General features: G+C 43.3%; 2 protein-coding genes across 2 annotated transcripts in view; one reads left to right on the top strand and one right to left on the bottom strand.

The window, feature by feature from the left end:
- Positions 1–14,670, bottom strand: part of LOC144510912 (uncharacterized) — a 31,847-nt gene that overhangs the window by 4,306 nt on the left and 12,871 nt on the right. Inside the window, 2 exon segments of the mRNA XM_078240969.1 lie at positions 6,216–6,340; positions 8,226–8,494. Of these exon segments, the coding sequence (XP_078097095.1) occupies positions 6,216–6,340; positions 8,226–8,494 (394 nt within the window).
- On the top strand, positions 237–6,131 carry LOC144510505 (uncharacterized). Its single transcript, XM_078239984.1, has 2 exons — positions 237–580; positions 2,308–6,131. The coding sequence occupies exon 2, from the start codon at positions 2,629–2,631 to the stop codon at positions 3,637–3,639; it is 1,011 nt and encodes a 336-aa protein (XP_078096110.1). The 5' UTR covers positions 237–580; positions 2,308–2,628; the 3' UTR covers positions 3,640–6,131.

Genomic DNA, 14,670 nt, shown 5'->3' with positions numbered 1-14,670 from the left:
GCATTACCCTAGGTCTCTAGACTAATAGTCCAGATGTTACTCAGAGGAGGAAGTTTTAGTTTGAAACTCATTGACCAACTTCCGCATTGTGACGTCACAAGCACCCCTGTCTGAATCAACTAATGAGGATCGCTCTGCTCCGTGGTGACGTCTCCGATTCCAGTGCGCAGGCCCGGCGCGCGGACACGGGACCACGACCCCCACCCTTCGTCCACAACCCCCTGCACCTTCTCGAGCCAAGGTTTCCAGGCAACCGGCTGACGGCTCCGGCCAGAGTGAGAAGCCGCTCGGTGATCTCCCCATCCCATCCGATCCGAGGCTGCGCATGTCCCAGGGAGAGGGGGAGCTGCGCATGTGCGGGAGAACCCGCCTTCTGACCTTCGTTCAGAGTGGGAAGAATTGCAGGACCGGAAGGACTCAGCATCTCCAGCCAATCAGAACTCCCCATTCTCTGAATGCGGAAGCTGGACAATGAGTTTTTTTACCTGCTCATCACTGCCCAGCAAAGCTGCTGCTCCTCTCTCCCTGAACCAAGATTGAGCTTCAGACACACTCAAACTTCCTCCTGTCTCCGACATCTGTGAGTAAAACACTTCCTTTACTCCCCCTTTCCATTTCTTTTCTCATTCTGGGGGAAACTGGGGACTTGCAGCAACTGAAGGGAAAGGAAGTGAATTCAGGGAGGGTGCAGCCTCTGGAAAGGTTAACCCAGATCTCTCTTTCTTAAAGATATTGACATTCTTTGCTCCCTCAGCTTAATACATTTATTTGTCAGGCTAAAAGGTCTCTTTTCGAATGTTCACAATTAAAGGGCTGGTTTCCCCAGGAGATAGTTGATATTTAAAGGGACAATAAACTAATATCGGACAGAGACATGTCTCAACAACAAAGAACAAAGAACAGCACAGGAAACAGGCCCTTCGGCCCTCCAAGCCTGTGCCGCTCCTTGGTCCAACTAGACCAATCGTTTGTATCCCTCCATCCCCAGGCTGCTCATGTGACTATCCAGGTAAGTCTTAAACGATGTCAGCGTGCCTGCCTCCACCACCCTACTTGGCAGCGCATTCCAGGCCCCCACCACCCTCTGTGTAAAAAACGTCCCTCTGATATCTGAGTTATACTTCGCCCCTCTCACCTTGAGCCCGTGACCCCTCGTGATTGTCGCCTCCGACCTGGGAAAAAGCTTCCTACTGTTCACCCTATCTATACCCTTCATAATCTTGTACACCTCTATTAGATCTCCCCTCATTCTCCGTCTTTCCAGGGAGAACAACCCCAGTTTACCCAATCTCTCCTCATAGCTTAGACCCTCCATACCAGGCAACATCCTGGTAAACCTTCTCGTGTTATATGCTGCATTTTTGATATATTATTTATGGCTCTGTAATAAAGTACAATTATTATTTCTAGTCTTGTAATACAATAAAGTTGTAGCTACGTTATATATTTCCACTCAGTCATTACAGCACAGAAGGAATCCATTTGGTAATTTTAGTCCAGGCCAACTCCCTGTTGAACAATCCAATCCCATTCCCCTTCTGTAGCCCGTTCCCCTGAAAGTTTATTTCCTTCAAGCCCCCATCCAGTTTAAGTTCTTAAAAGGAATCCATTGACTTATAATGTAGCTGCAGTACTATATTAAGTATTTCTAGGCATCTCTTCCCTTAGAGGGTTGTTAGCCTTTTGGATTTTTCTTCCACAGGGACCAGTGGAGGCTGAGGATCATTGAATATATTCCAGGGTGAATTAGACTGATTTTTGACTGACAAGAGTGTCAAGGGTTATGGGGAACAGGCAGGAAGATGGAGAGAAAGCTAAGATGAGGAGGGATTTCTTCACTCAAGGACGTGGTCAAGCTTTGGAATTCTCAACTCCTGATGACTGTCATCTTAGTCATCAAGTATTTTCAGAAGAGAGATTGATAGCTTTCTAGATGTTGACGATATCAAGGGATATCGGTTTAGTGTGTGGAGAATGATGCTGAGATAGATGAGCCAATGATCTCATTGAATGGTTTAAAAGGCTCAATGGGGCAAATGGGTGACTGCAGCTCCTATTTGTTATGATCTTTGTGTCCAGGATAGGGAGTGGTGGCATGGATCTGTTAATCAGCCTGAATCAGCACCTTCAGGAGAATTGGAGGGTGAATATTAGATACAGCAGAGTGAGAATAGCGGGAGAGTGTGGGGGATGGAGATTTACAGCATTTGGGGAATGAGAGAGGAATGTTCCATAGAAACTAGAATTGTCTATTCTGAATTCCTATTCTGTACTGACACTGATGACTTCTGTAAACTCAATTCACAGGATATTGAAAGAGAAATCACAAGCAGAAATCTCAAACGTCACATCTAGATCTTACAGTCATATTGCTTGCAACCTGAATATCATCAGCCTTTGGATTTAGAAGGAGAAATGATTGTCCGTTCTGTTGATTTGAAAATATTTCAAATGTCAGTGTAACTGCGAAAGCACCAACACACTGCCATGCTCGAGTGACTAAAGAGCTTTAACCAGTTACACAGCCTAATAAATATCACGCCATTCAGAGCAGGGAGAGACTGTACTCGTTCTATGTGTGGACGAGACTTCGACTGATTATCTATCCAAGACAGAGGCATCTGCACCATGGAGAAACCATGGAAGTGTGCAGACTGTGGGAAGGGATACAGAGTTCCATCTCTGCTGGAAGCTCATCGGCGCAGCCACACTGGGGAGAGGCCGTTCATCTGCTCTCAGTGTGGGGTGGGATTCACTCGGTTATCCCATCTGCAGAGACACCAGCTAGTTCACACTGGGGAGAGGCCGTTCATCTGCTCCCAGTGTGGGGAGGGATTCACTCAGTCATCCGACCTGCAGAGACACCAGCGAGTTCACACTGGGGAGAGGCCATTCACCTGCTCTCAGTGTGGGGAGGGATTCACTCAGTCATCCAACCTGCGGACACACCAGCGAGTTCACACAGGGGAGAGGCCGTTCATCTGCTCTCAGTGTGGCGAGGGATTCACTCAGTTATCCCATTTGCAGACACACCATCGGGTTCACACCGGGGAAAGACCCTTCACCTGCTCTCAGTGTGAGAAGGGATTCACTGACTTATCCAGCTTGCGGACTCACCAGCGAGTTCACACTGGGGAGAAACCATTCACCTGCTCTCAGTGTGAGAAGGGATTCACTCAGATATCCCACTTGCGGACACATCAGCGACTTCACACTGGGGAGAGACCATTTGCCTGCTCTCAGTGTGGGAAGGGATTCAATCAGTTCTTCAGTCTGCAGAGACACCAGCGAGTTCACACTGGGGAGAGACCGTACACCTGCTCTCAGTGTAGGAAGGGATTTACTCACTTATCCAGTCTGCGGACACACCAGCAAGTTCACACTGGGGAGAGACCGTACACCTGCTCTCAATGTGAGAAGGCATTCAATCAGTTCTTCAGTCTGAAGAGACACCAGCGAGTTCACACTGGGGAGAGGCCGTTCACCTGTTCTCAGTGTGAGAAGAGATTCACTCAGTCATCCCACCTGCGGGCACACCAGCGGGTTCACACTGGGGAGAAGCCGTTCACCTGCTCTCAGTGTGGGAAGGGATTCAGAGTTTCATCCCAGCTGCTGAGACACCAGCAAGTTCACGAATGATTACAGGGGTTGGATTCTGCTGTTATTGTTTCTGCTCTCAATTATATCCAGGACTGCATTTTGTTGATTCTCTCAGTTGGTCAATGGGGAGGATTAGGGGGTTTCTTTCTGTTGGACTGGCCGGTCTCATAACTTTGCCTCCAGTGGGCTGATGCTTTGTGAGTCTTATTGTGAACACCTGGTTTCAAATTTCACAAGGATCACAGAGTGACAGGGTGTTTCGAAGTTAAGAGTTACTTTTTCAGTCAGCATTTCTATTTCAAACCCCCCCCCCAAATGCCCCTCCTGTCTCCTTTTGAAATTGTTTATTGTCTCTACTTCCTCCACCCTCGTAGGCAGCCAGTTCCAAGTCTTTACCATTCACTGCATCAAAATATTCTTGCTCACATTCCCCCCCTCCCCCCTGACCCAAAACATTAAATCTGCGTCCCCCCCTCGCCCTTGTCCCATCAGCTAATGGGAACAGCTTTTCTTTGTCCACCTTATCTAAACCTGTCAGAATCTTGTCCACCTCTATCAAATCTCCCCTCAACCTCCTTTGCTCCAAGGAGAAGAACCATAGCCTGATATTGACAAAGAACAAATTGACAGAGTATGTTTGTAAGTGGGAATTTAAAATAAATTGGGATTAAAAACTAACAGATCAGGGTAGATTAGATCAGAATGAACAGAGTATAGAGAAGTTACAAACTGCCCAAAAAATACTGTTTGCATAGGGGCATCATAGAAATCATCGAAACCCTACAGTACAGAAAGAGGCCATTCGGCCCATCGAGTCTGCACCGACCACAATCCCACCCAGGCCCCACCCCCATATCCCCACATCCTTAACCACTTTAGAGATTTTAGACATGCATTTTTGAAAACATTCTGTATTAAAAGCATAAAGCTTGGCTAACAACAATGGCCTTAAGACATGATGGGACATATAGAACATAGAACATAGAACATAGAACATTACAGCGCAGAACAGGCCCTTCGGCCCACGATGTTGCACCGACCAGTTAAAAAAAAAACTGTGACCCTCCAACCTAAACCAATTTCTTTTCGTCCATATGTCTTAAGCACATATGTGGTGCTGTAAAACGTACCACATTTCTTAGAACAATGGAGCTATTGAGCAAAGGAATGAGCAACTCTTGTCAAGGGCCAGACAGTCCTGATGAATAAAATAACCAAGGACACAACAGGGGTCCCAGACAATGAATAGAATACACATTGCACCAGCCAAGTCGGTCTGGAAAGTGTCACAAGACTGAGAGCCACAAACTGGTTGTGCAGTCCCATGCTGTCAGAGGGTAAATGTAATTGGCCAAGGTAAATAACCAATACCAATAATTATTAACCTAGATAACAAGGATACCTGTGTCAGACTCCTATTTATTGACTACAATTCAGCCTTCAACACTATTATTCCCATGAAACCCATCTCCAAACCCCATGGCCTGGGCCTCGGCACTTCCATCAGCAACTGGATCCTGAACTTCCTAACAGACCACAATCAGTAAGGATAGGCAACAACACCTCCTCCATGATCATCCTCAACACTGGTGCCCCACAAGGCTGTGTTATCAGCCCCCTACTATACTCCTTATACACCTATGACTGCAGCCAAATTCTCCTCCAATTCGATTTTCAAGTTTGCTGACGACACCACCATAGTGGGTCGGATCTCAAACAATGATGAGACAGAGTACAGGAATGAGATAGAGAATCTGGTGAACTGGTGCGGCAATAATAATCTCTCCCTCAAAGTCAACAAAATGAAGGAGATTGTCATCGACTTCAGGAAGCGTAAAGGAGAACATGCCCCTGTCTACATCAATGGGGACGAAGTAGAAAGGGTTGAGAGCTTCAAGTTTTTAAGTATCCAAATCACCAACAACCTGTCCTGGTCCTCCCATGCCGACACTATAGTTAAGAAAGCCCACCAATGTCTCTACTTTCTCAGAAGACTAAGGAAATTTAGCATGTCAGCTTCGACTCTCATTAGCTTTTACAGATGCACCAAAGAAAGCATTCTTTCTGGTTGTATAACAGCTTGGTATGGCTCCTGTTCTACCCAAGATTGCAAGGAACTACAAAAAATCATGAATGTAGCCCAATCCATCATGCAAACCAGCCTCCCATCCATTGACTCTGTCTACACTTCCCGCTGCCTTGGTAATGCAGCCAGCATAATTAAGGACCACACACACCCCGGACATTCTCTCTTCCACCTTCTTCCGTCGGGAAAAATATACAAAAGTCTGAGGTCATGTACCAACTGACTCAAGAACAGCTTCCTCCCTACTGCTGTCAGACTTTTGAATTGTCTGGTCTTGCATTAAGTTGATCTTTCTCTACACCCTAGCTATGACTGTAACACTACATTCTGCACTCTCTCGTTTTCTTCTCTATGAACGGTATGTTTTGTCTGTGTAGCGTGCAAGAAACAATACTTTTCACTATGTTAATACATGTGACAATAATAAATCAAATCAAATATGATTAACCAGATCAGTTATGTTTTCTGAACTATCTGGTATGTCCGTGCAACACTCTGATCCAATCACTGCACAAGTTTCACCGCTTACCGCCAAGACATAAACCAATGCCAATCTGTGTTGAAGTACCACAGCGTGCATGGCTACCATATACATATCATTGGCGACTTGTTCCAAAATGGAGCGTAGAACCAAAATTTCACGCATCGCTTTCGCTACTCCATATTGGGGAAACAATATGCCAAAGAACTGTTCTGTTTCTGTAATAGCTCATCGATGTCTTGGCAGAGGACGGAGTTTAGGAGTGTGTTACATATATGGGATTACATATTCAAGGTAACACGACCCCTTCCAACCGACAGGAAGCCAAGGGTATGCCCTGTCCCGACAAATCCAATATGTTCCATTGAAAGTTGGATAAGTGTTGCCTCCTCTAAAGCAATAAGAAATATTGTAAGATTGGTCATTACTGGATGGACTGAGGCATAGCTGGGTGGTTTGACCTACCACGTGGTCACATTCACTCATGCCCATGTTTTCCCCTTGGCCTTCCATGTTTCGAGCACAATATAACCCTTTTGGTTTTGGTGTTGGTTGTTTTAAAACTAAACTAGGAGCTGGTTTCCCTAGGTTATAGATAGGTGTATATGTGTTTATATAACCTAACTTCCCTGCACAAGACCCACTGTTATGAAATTCTGTCCTTGTCTCTTTACTGATGAATCCTGGTATTGGATGTTCAGGATACTTGGAATTCTGGGCTGTTTGATCCACCATTACTAACTCTGACTATGTTAAGGGCATTGGTTGTAATGGTATTCCCCCCCTCCTGCCTGTATGGGGATGTGTGAGCATACCCAACACTTTGCCTGATTAGTCAATCTAGCATATATGTGTGCCATATACAAAGTAAGTATTAACACATACCTACCGAGGGGAACGCTGAAGGACCTCAGTTGTTGATCCCACCTGAGTATAAATCTGTACATTCAATACTAAAAAGAAATAATCACGTGCATTCATTATAGCAGTCTCTACAACTTCTGTCTTACAATCAAACATAATTGTTGATCAATGTCAGGTAATAATACAGCTTGTTTACAAAACTTGCACAATCGCCGCAACACACTTTACACACGCTCGCGACTTGACTTGCTTCTGCGTTGGGGAATGTCCAGTCAATGTTTATTGTAGCTGTGGCAGGCCGAAGATCTTCTGTGCACAGAATCTGTAATAGAACATAGAACAGTACAGCACAGCAATAGAATCCAGATGGCCTCACGACCTTAAATTTAGCAATCAGAATAAATTCAATCTAATCAGATTCTCTCTCCTTCTACTATTATATTAAATCATTCAGCTGCTGGGTCAGGTTCGCTGTCCAGTGTCTCCAGCGCAGGCTGCAATTCTCATCAATTAGGGTGTATGTCTGCCCTATAACCACCACATCAAAAGCCCTTCCAAGCAAGTTCCTAGCCCCTTTTTGTCTGTCATTAGTTTCACCACATCTCTTGGTGAAGGCAACTTTTGTGATCACCTGTTTTTTGAGAAAATGTAGATTGTCTATTAGATCCCTCTATATTCAGTTCATCCTCTCCACCGTCCCTCAACTCTGAGGGTGATATAGCATGTGAAACCTCTGCTTTATTCCCAACATACAACAGATCTCTTTCAAAACTCTCCCTGTGAAATGAGTTCCCTGATCAGAATCCAGCTGAAGAGGCAATCCCCACCTGGGAATTATCTCATTTGCTAATATCACAGCTAATGTTGTAGCTGTGGCATCTTTACATGGGAATGCTTCAATCCATCGAGTAAACTGGTCTACAATTACTAAACAGTACGCTTTCCCTCTACCCATTGTAACAGCCCTGTAACATCCATTTGTAAATTTGCAGGGTACCTCCCATTTTAATCTTACAGGGATGTCCTGGCACCACGAGGGTGCACTGTAGATCCCTCTGACAATACTAACGTTTCTACAATAAGTCAAGCAGTCTGTCCCTGCTCGTGCTGTTCCGTGATAAATCTTCAGCAGCGAGTGCTGTATTACTTTAGGAACTATTATTTTCCCTTCTCTTCTCCATATTACATCATGACCTTTCCACCCTCCATCTTTCTTCCAATGCTCCTTTTCCTCTTTATCTGCTTGTTCTTGCACTTGTTTTACATCAATATCTGGGCTGTCCTCAACTGCTACAGCTGCTAACCCTGCAGGCTGTGTCCACTCCCAATCCTGTTTTAATAAGGCCTTTGCTGCCTCGTCAGCAAAATGATTCCCTTGCTGTACTTTATCCTCAATTTTCCTGTGAGCTTGAACTTTTATTACTGCTGTTTCTAAAGGAGCACTGGCTGCCTGGCATAAATTCCTGAGTAAGCGGGCTATGGAGGATTATTTTTTCCATCAAGGTGAGGGGCTCCGACACACTGAACGCCCACGAGGCACAAGCTAATGCCCTCACACACCGATGCATCCCTCTGGCAACTGAGTGGAGTAATACCCTATCAGTCTCAATCCGTTCCCATACTGCTGAGCAACTACAGCTGCCTTTATTCCACCATTTTTCTCATTGAAAATGTGGAATGGTTTGGTGACCAAAGCTGGGGCTGTCACCAAAGCCTGCTTCAAATCTGAAAAAGCCTCTACTTCTGCATCTCCCCACTCTATCTTTTCCTAACTAGCCCTTCGTCCCTTTATCAAGTCCTGTAAGGGCTTTACCATTTGGGCATAATCTTCCACAAAATTCCTACAATAGTTAAAATGTCTTCAATACTTGTCTTACCCCTTTTCCGGTGAAAGGCCTTTGTACAGTCCTCTGGAAACTATCTTTTTTTCCTGAATACTATAACCTAATAACATCTTTGAAACAGAGATCAAATCTTTCAATTTGATCCCAGGCCATAACTAATTTTAATTGTTTGTTCTTATCTTAAATAACATCATTTTATTAAGGTATCTTGCTTACAGCACATTTTCTTATGTCAGAATCATCCCAAACTTAGAAAACAGTGTTTTGGGCTTTCAACTTCCCATTAGTGTCTACCTTATCTCTTCTTTCCTTTAAGAAAATTTCATTCCTTCATCTATAGTTATCATCTAAACTGCATTCTACTTCCTAGTATCCCTTTAAATGTCTCTCTTGTATCCAATGAATCCCATTTTTGATTCTGTCCTCTGTTTACCATCAGATCCTCTATAACGTATCTTTTGCCCTGTTCATTTTCCTTTCTCATTTATTCCACTGAATTATTTCCCTCATCTCTAATTATATTAATCTGTCAATTTGGTGTTACAGTTGGGCTCCCCCTTTTAGCCCGTCTGGCATCTAATACAGTTTTCAACCTTCCCATATTTAAAATTTACAACAGGGTATGCTTTATATTCAAAATTACTCCTCCAGTTTTGTGGTTCACTACTTTGTATATCCATGTCACACATTTTAATTAGAATCATTGTTGTTACTTTCGAAAATGTATTCTTATTCATTATGGCAATATAATAATTCCCATTATTAAACTCGCACTCCCATTCTACCTTTTGCAACTCCCCTTTCTGTTAGAATTTTGATTTTATGTCTTAAAACTACTTCAAGTCTTATAACACAAAGATCCATGCTGTCTGGGACAGAATGGGTTAATTCTCTGCTTGTTTTAGCAGGGGTGGAATAAGTTCGCTCAGACTGACGTCACTTCAAACACTCCGGAATAATTCTTTCCATTTATGTTTTCATTGTCAGTTCTATCAAGAATACATTTTCGAAAGTAACAACAAGCTTCATCCTGATTAATCCAAAATTAAATTTATTTTTATCACTTTCAAAGATCCCTACTAAATTAAAACTTTTACACTTACAATCTCTCTCATTTTGCTCAAAGTTGCATAATTAATTATTTCTACAACTCTGCCTCCGTAACCAACACAGACAAATACAAAATCAAATCAACTGTGTGCCTAAATGGTTAACTCTCCTTACAATTTTTCAGACGTAATGTAACGTCTTCTTAAAATTGATTTTCCTTTGCCAACATGGCAGACCTCAAATCTCTGTCGGATTCCTATTTTTGAAAATGACCATGAATCGCACAATTACATCCTCTCTCTCTCTTTGCCATACACAGAGTCTGTGCCTGTTTTTAATCCTTTACTCCCCTCTTTGGTCTATGACGCTTTAGACGAACCAATTTAACCTGGCTCTCTCTCTCTGTCACTCACAGGAGACCTTTACCCCTGGGACCTCTCCCTGCTGGTTCTCTCACATGGCCTTGTACCTTCGCTACCTCTGGAACCCCTCCTTGTGAGTTCCTTGCGCCCGAGCCAGCCGCCATCTGAACGTACGGTCTAGCCCCTTGACGCTTCTCTAGCTACGTGGCTTTTTCACTCCGCTGCATAGGAGTGTTAGGGAGTCCATCCCTAGCCCCGCTATGTTTAAGCGTATCTTCTCTGCAAATGCCCCTTCTATCCACACGGCTTTTCACTCTATTCTGTAGAAGATCCAAGAGTCCGCCTCCAGCCCTTCTACGTTAAGTGTGGGCTCTAATATATATATATATATATATATACTGCTTTCGCACCTTTTCCCCAGTCCGAAATACTCAACTTACGGCTTCTGGCTGCCAGACACATAGCCTCCTAGCTACTGGGTGGTATTGAAAGAATGTACTCACCTACCTTTTGGGAACACATCTCGCCGCCGGTCACCGGTGAGTATTCTGCTGTCACAGTGCCAAATTGTAAGAGAAATTTTCTGAAGGTGTTCCCCTGGGGTGCTCTGTACTTGTTGAACTTCATTCAACCAATACATAGACTGCGAAAGACAGTATATATTAAAGAATGAAAAATAATTTATTTGCTAATGCATGCATCAGGGGACACAGTCAATGAGGGTTGACTGTCCTCTCTGACCTAATATTGCAAGGTAAAATATTATATTAAGGTATTATATTATTCTGCATATTTCAATATCCTGTCTAGTCTCGTCAATCAGACTGGAGGGCCCAATCCCAAATTCAACATTATTACCTTAGCCAATAATATTCCACCTGTCGAAGGAATAGGAGATTATTAGCTTATTGCCCATGTAGGTTCCTTCCCCTTTATCTCGGAAACTTAACCCACGTCACTACCGGTAACCAAGGCCAGAGCCAACATCTGTGATTTTTAATTGGTGAAAGGAATCATCTTTCGCTGGAACTTGTCCTCCTTTATCAGCTTGAGAGACTGCTCCAGTCTCGCTACCCACAAACAAACTTACTCCCTTAAATAGCAGGCCTATGATTAAACTTACTTTCGTGTATCCAAAAACAGATAAGAGAAGCTGCTTTTCTGTGCTCCATTCCATTGAAAATAAACCTGTTGGACTTTAACCTGGTGTTGTGAGACTTCTTACTCCATTGTATTAACAGAATTTGGCCTGTCACCACTGTGTTTCCCATCATGCTGCATTCAGAACAAAGTTGGCCAAGGCACACAATACATATATATTGAAAATACAGTTTAAGCTGATAATACTTGGTTAATTTGTGGTTGTATAGTTTATAAAACCTTTGCAATTTATAATACCTTTGCATATTTGTTCCAGGCACATTGTGAATTCTCACTATATATAAGCACATTATAATTACTTTAATCTAGTCTATTTATTACAGTAAAACTAAAATGAACGGCCTGATACTAAGAATTCTACACTACCCCCATCAGGTGAGCAAGGAGTGAGCAAATGGCTTTCGAAAATTGTATAATTGTAGTACTGAGTGATGTCATCTCAGAGGAGATTTGGAATTGCCCCAAATTTCTGTCCCTTGTACGTTGGCCAAGCTTGGAAAATAAAGATGTGTTTTTTACCAGAATACCGTCTCCGCGAGTCTTTGCGATGTTAATACCTGAAATCAAATGGGAATGTTTAATTTCCATTTTAACTATCTTCTGAATATATTGTCCTGGACAAGAAAGGAATTGGAATAACTCACCTCGGGGGTGATTGAATGGAATATATCAATCTGCTATTCAACTACATTTAAGTGAAAGTCTGCAATGTTTAAATGAGATGAATAAGTTGATCACTTTCTCTAGGAGATATTTACATCCTTGTCCATGAACTTTGTTTCAAAGAAATCCACACTTGAAAGCCCGGCCTCCACGTAAAGTATCAGCACCATAATAGGGGGAGGTAAGAAAGACAGGCACACTCACTTTGATCTTTTCATTAACACATCTGAGAGTTAAGAATGTGTGACATGATTTTGGGATACCGGAGTGATTGTGCAGATGTGATTTGTTACATGTGAAAAATAACAAGTCTAAATTCATGGTGAGATGGAGTGAAGAGCGGGTCCCAAACACACACAGCTACTGGAGACACAGCAGGAGATGAAATGGTTAATGTGGCCAGGGGATTGAGACAACATTGTGACACCATCAAGGCATTGACACACACTCCAGAGAGAAACTGAGTTCAAAACAATCAGGATCCAATTAAACACACTGCACATGCTCACAAAGGCAGTAATATCATAGTAAAATGTATAATAATACAGTAAATAACACTCCCAATTAAGGGCTTGGGGGAAATAATACTGAGTAAGAACTGTCCACAAGTTGGATAGGGGTAAAGAGAGAGCTGGAGAATCTTTTACATCCATGCTTGATCTGTTGCTTGAAGAATCTGTCCTTATGTACGAGTAACCCAGAACTCACGGTGCTCCTTCAGGAGAAGAAAAGATCGAGTAGATGTTACCCCAGGCGGGGCCGGAACAGAACTGGAAAATAACGGAGTGAAATTGAGTGAGGAGTCAGAGAGAGAGTTCTCCTCCCCCTCAAGGTGCGGACTGTAAGAATCCTGGGGGACCCCAGACTTCGGGTGTTTTTGCTAATTAGTGAACATTAAATTAAATTCTATCACTGGCTGTGCATTGATTTTGAATTTGATTGTTTCACTTCTCCTGTTTTTATTCCTGTTTTGATTACGCTCTGGGTAAGGATGGTTGATAGGTGACAGGGCGGCACAGTGGTTAGCACTGCTGCTTCACAGCTCCAGGGACCTGGGTTCGATTCCCGGCTTGGGTCACTGTCTGTGTGGAGTTTGCACATTCTCCTCATGTCTGCGTGGATTTCCTCTGGGTGCTCCGGTTTCCTCACACAGTCCAAAGATGTGCGGGTTAGGTTGATTTGGCCATGTTAAAAATTGCCCTTAGTGTCCTGAGATGCGTAGGTTAGAGGGATTAGTGGGTAAATATGTAGGGATATGGGTGTAGGGCCTGGGTGGGATTGTGGTCGGTGCAGACTTGATGGGCCGAATGGCCTCTTTCTGTACTGTAGGGTTTCTATGATTCTATGACAGGATGGAAAATTGTGGTTTGAGTCTTCATTGACCAAATGTTTTATTGATCCAAAAGGTGTAAAAGGGCCCAAACTTCAGCAGAAATTTAGCAGAACTGAGAACAGACAACTCACTATGTGGGAACAGGGAGATAAACAGCTCCAGAGGACAGAGAAAACAAGAGTGCCTTGAATCGATCTGCAATCTCCTTATTTTTCGTTATTAATTCCTGGAGTCACTTTCTGTAAGACCAGTGCTTCATTTGTTAACTGCTTTTCAAATACTGATTCTTACTATCAGTCATTATACTTCGAGCCAGTTTTCTCTCCTACTCTAATTTTAACTTCCTTGTCATTCTTTTGGTCATTCTTAGCCAATTCTTAAATTCTGACCAGTTGTCTGACCTACCAGCCATTGTTACACAATTGTATGTGTTAGAGTGGGCCAAGGCTGAGGCATGTTAGAACATAAGAACATAAGAAATAGGAGCAGGAGTAGGCCATCTAGCCCCTCGAGCCTGCCCCGCCATTCAATAAGATCATGGCTGATCTGAAGTGGATCAGTTCCACTTACCCGTCTGATCCCCATAACCCCTAATTCCCTTACCGATCAGGAATCCATCTATCCGTGATTTAACGAGGTAGTGGGCAGAGAATTCCAGAGATTCACCACCCTCTGAGAGCACAAGTTCCTCCTCAACTCTGTCCTAAACTGACCCCCCTTTATTTTGAGGTTGTGCCCTCTAGTTCTAGCTTCCTTTCTAATGGAAAGAATCTCTCCACCTCTACCCTGTCTAGCCCCTTCATTATCTTATAGGTCTCTATAAGATCCCCCCTCAGCCTTCTAAATTCCAACGAGTACAAACCCAATCTGCTCAGTCTCTCCTTATAATCAACACCCCTCATCTCTGGTATCAACCTGGTGAACCTTCTCTGCACTCCCTCCAAGGCCAATATATCCTTCCGCAAATAAGGGGAGCAATACTGCACACAGTATTCCAACTGCGGCCTCACCAATGCCCTGTATCTAAATGGGTATCACCAATACCCTGGGATATATTATATGTTATATATATTTTATATGTTATATATATTTAAATATTCTTATGTACTATGTGAGCAGCAAGACATCTCTGCTTTTATATTCTATCCCCCTTGCGATATAGGCCAGCATCCCATTTGCCTTCTTGATCACCTGTTGCACCTGCAGACTGGGTTTTTGTGTCTCAT

This window comes from Mustelus asterias, chromosome 23 (assembly GCF_964213995.1).
Source record: "Mustelus asterias chromosome 23, sMusAst1.hap1.1, whole genome shotgun sequence".
Lineage (NCBI taxonomy): Eukaryota > Metazoa > Chordata > Chondrichthyes > Carcharhiniformes > Triakidae > Mustelus > Mustelus asterias.
Note: the sequence above shows the minus strand (reverse complement) of the source record. Positions and strands in the feature narration are given on the sequence as shown.